Source organism: Bison bison, unplaced genomic scaffold (assembly GCF_000754665.1).
Source record: "Bison bison bison isolate TAMUID 2011002044 unplaced genomic scaffold, Bison_UMD1.0 scf7180017464665, whole genome shotgun sequence".
NCBI lineage: Eukaryota > Metazoa > Chordata > Mammalia > Artiodactyla > Bovidae > Bison > Bison bison.
In genome coordinates this window covers 17,665-21,458 of record NW_011373730.1, presented here as the reverse complement: position 1 = coordinate 21,458, position 3,794 = coordinate 17,665, and the positions used below count along the sequence as shown (strand labels likewise).

General features: G+C 39.5%; 1 protein-coding gene across 1 annotated transcript; it reads left to right on the top strand.

The window, feature by feature from the left end:
- The first annotated feature begins 253 nt into the window (after positions 1–253).
- On the top strand, positions 254–3,604 carry LOC104984566 (cyclin-dependent kinase-like 5). Its single transcript, XM_010834413.1, has 3 exons — positions 254–353; positions 625–730; positions 3,397–3,604. The coding sequence occupies exons 1-3, from the start codon at positions 276–278 to the stop codon at positions 3,531–3,533; spliced, it is 321 nt and encodes a 106-aa protein (XP_010832715.1). The 5' UTR covers positions 254–275; the 3' UTR covers positions 3,534–3,604.
- The last annotated feature ends 190 nt before the right edge of the window (positions 3,605–3,794 follow it).

The following is a 3,794-nucleotide window of genomic DNA, read 5'->3' as shown; positions in this document are numbered from 1 at the left end:
TAATTCATTCCCTGCTTGCATTAACTTTAATGAGAATTTCACTTTCCATCTGAGTGACATTTGTTTGACATATTTTACATTCATCAGATGATTCACTCTTTTATGGGACAATTTGTGTTTTAGCCAACTCACATTTTTTATTTTAGCCAGTTAAGGTACTGGTTATACCAAATAAAACCCATGGAAATTTAGGTGATTTTCATCCCTAGGAACAAGACAGTCTCAAAAATCCTTTTAACTTTGACTTTCAGCCCGGAGAGCAACTCCCTCCAGAGATGACTGTGGCACGATCTTCTGTTAAGGAGTCCTCCAGAGAAGGCACCTCTTCATTCCATGTGCGGCAGAAGTCTGAGGTATGAATTTTCTAGAGTGGCTACCATTCCTGATAGAATGTGTCTATAAAGATTGGTCATTCAGGATCATTACAGTCTGTCTTATAAGATTTATCCATACGTAGTCTCCCACAAATAATTTGAACTGGCTTACAAAGTAAGCAGTTTTCCTCATGCCATAATTCTGAGTTTTGTCTTAAATAGATCCCAGAGTAAATTATAGACCAGTTAGGTACTGCTCTGAGTGCACAGGCCACATCATCATCACTCTGCTGTTTACCTTTTGTCTCAGGGTGGAGCGTATCATGACCCCCACTCTGATGATGGCGCCGCCCCCAAGGAAAATAGACACCTGTATAATGATCCTGTTCCGAGAAGAGTTGGCAGCTTCTACCGAGGTAAACCCAGCTCCCAGCACCCATCCGGGTCCTCTCTTCTCTCCCCTTCACTACATCTCCAGCCTGCACACTCCCCTATATTCCACTGCCCTGACTTCAGGTCAGTGGCATTCTTACCTGCACTGCTGCCTTCCACCACATCTTCCTGCCTTGGGTCCCACTGTCTTAGTTCAGACCCTTGTGGCTTCTGACTTGATTTCTTTGAATAGCCTCCCAGCAGCTCTCCCTATCTCTAAAGTCACCATCAAAATGGTCCCTGGAATGATCCTTATGAAGCTGTGTTCTAACCACAGCACTCATTCGATTAAGTCATAAAATATTTATCGATGTCACTTGTGTGCCTGAGGCTTCTAATTTAGAACATCAGTGAGCAATACAGCCAAAGGTCTCCACCCTCACAGAGCTCACATTCTAATGAGGAGAGAATAATACTAAATGTAATAATTACATAGAGCAGTAAAAGATAGTAAATGCTACAGGGAAAAAAAAATACAACAGGGCAGTCCATCGCCCCCAGCCCCAGTCCTCTCTCTCATCTGCTAAGAATCTTCTGGTGGCTTCCCATTGGCAACAGAACAAACTGTTAGTTCCCTCAGATGGCATTTTAGACTTTCTGTGCCTGGCCCTTGCTATTCTCTCCAGATCTTCCCCCACCACTCACACAGGTTATGCCCTCCTCTGACCTGAATGCATTACTCTAAATGCTCAGACAGCTTGTTTCTGTCCCTTTTGAGAGTCGGCTTTGATGTCCTCTGCAGTGTGATGGCTTCCCTGCCCACCTAGACAAAGTGAAGTGTTTCCTTCTTTGTTCTGCTCATGGTCCTTTGTCTCTAACATAACACACACCACGTGGTATGGCTTCTTTGCATTTCTCTCTCACAAGGTTACAAGGCCCTTTACCTTTTCCTCTTTTACCCTCATTGACTAGGACACTGCCTGGCAGTTTCAGAAATATTTGTCGAATGAATGACAGAAAATCTTCAAGTGTACTTACATGACCTTAAAATTGTGTTTTGATGTTTAACAGACAATTGTAACAAATGTTTCAGGGGCTGAATGGATTTAGGAGGGATTGACAGAGAAAGACATCCCCTTTAAGGAGCTATGTAGTAATACAGTGGGGGCCCCCAGGCAGCCCCAGCCCCTAGTGGGGAGACAGACAACAAGCCCACCAGGGCACAGGTGAAGTCCTGTGTCCGCGAGGCCTAACTTCTCATAATTCTGTTGATTTGGGAGGATAGCTGGAAAGGGCAGAAATTGGTGGGGAACATGGACAATGGCTCGGTCATTTTAACTAGGAATCTGAGCTAAATAAATGCATACAAGTCTTATTCAGGACCTAAATATATATTGACTGATGAGGCTACTCTGTTCCCTCCTAGCCCCACGCTGGAGAAGAACATAAGACATTCTATATACCTTTTGATGCAATTAATTATTTTTCTGATGTCACGGTTACTTTAGAATCTTATGGGACTAAAATTCAGATTAAAGGTAATTAAAACAAAAGTATTATAGTATACATATAAACAAAAGTCTTTTCTTCTCTCACTGGAAGTTTTACTTCCAAAATGGATCACACACATGTTAATTCTATAGATGTCTAGAGAGTATATGTTAATATTAAGATGTTAACTAAGTTTTTAATTAGTCCTTGACCTCAAGGAACACAGTTTTATTTTGATTGCCAGTTGATTACTATCAGTAAAGCCCCTTATAATTGACTTCAGAGTTTGGCAGGTAGAACATTTTTATTTTAGAAAGTCCAGAAATAGAAATGAAAGATTTAACTAGGTGAAACATTTGGAGACATCTCTCATTTCAGTGATACTACTAAATCTAACTGGATGATGATTTAGTGGTATCATTGAAATGACAGATGTTTTTAGAATATTTCCCATTTTCATTCCTGTTGGCCAAGAGTCAAGTGAAATGGTGTCATTTGTCTTTACATACAGCCTGTGTATTCCTTCTGTGATGAAATTTGTAATATATTTTGATTTATGACTAAGCTTAGAAATTGACAGAAAAAGATGATTACACCCCCCAAAGAAAAACAGAAAAGTATCTACTCACAAACATCATGGTTTGTCTTTTTGTTTATTCCTGGATTGAATATTTAGAGAAAAATAGTATTTAGTGCAAATAACCACATTTCTTTGGAATTGAGTTTAAAAAATATATAAAATTGATATGTCACCTCCCAAGTGGCAAGTCTTAAACTGTAGTTGGTGTATTCTGGCACATATATTGTTAAGAATCACTTCAGACTAAGAATAGATTCTACATAGTTGGGTCTATGATGTAAGAAAGCCTCAACTTAAGTGAATGTCAAAATGGGAAGGTGGGGATCATATTCATACTTTGAAATCTCCTATGATGTTTTCCAGTTTATCAGCTGTTACATTAATTTATGTCTTGAATATATTGCCTGAGTTAACTGACCCTTGCAAGTTACTGTCATAAGCAATTGGGGGAGGGGGGAGGGAGAGAATGTTCTCTGGAATGCCTCCATCCTCAGAAAACACAAAAGTTTTATGAAGGGCAAATGAGGATATTGACTTACCTTTTTGTTATTTTGTTTGTGTGAGAGAAATGCAATAGAACAATATGAGAAGTGCTTTGATCAAAAGAGTACATCAGCGGCTTACCTTTTCTTTATTCAGTGCCATCTCCACGTCCAGACAATTCTTTCCATGAAAATAATGTGTCAACCAGAGTTTCTTCCCTACCATCAGAAAGCAGTTCTGGAACTAACCACTCAAAAAGACAGCCAGCATTCGATCCATGGTGGGTATTTTAGCTTGTTTTAACTCTTCTTTTTTCTAACTGTGGATTTGAGATTTCACAGCAATTCTGGGTAAACAGTTTAGCATTCTTTCTCCTACTAGGCCTTTCTTTCTCGAGAGAGATTGTTTCATAAGCGAAATGTGATTCGTCATTATTTGTAATGGTTTCTTTCAAAATGTGCAGCATTTATGTTAAGAATCATGTAAAAGAAAGAAAATACCCTGGGTCAGTACATACCTCATAAGTCTTCCATCGTCTTCTTCTGACATGATTG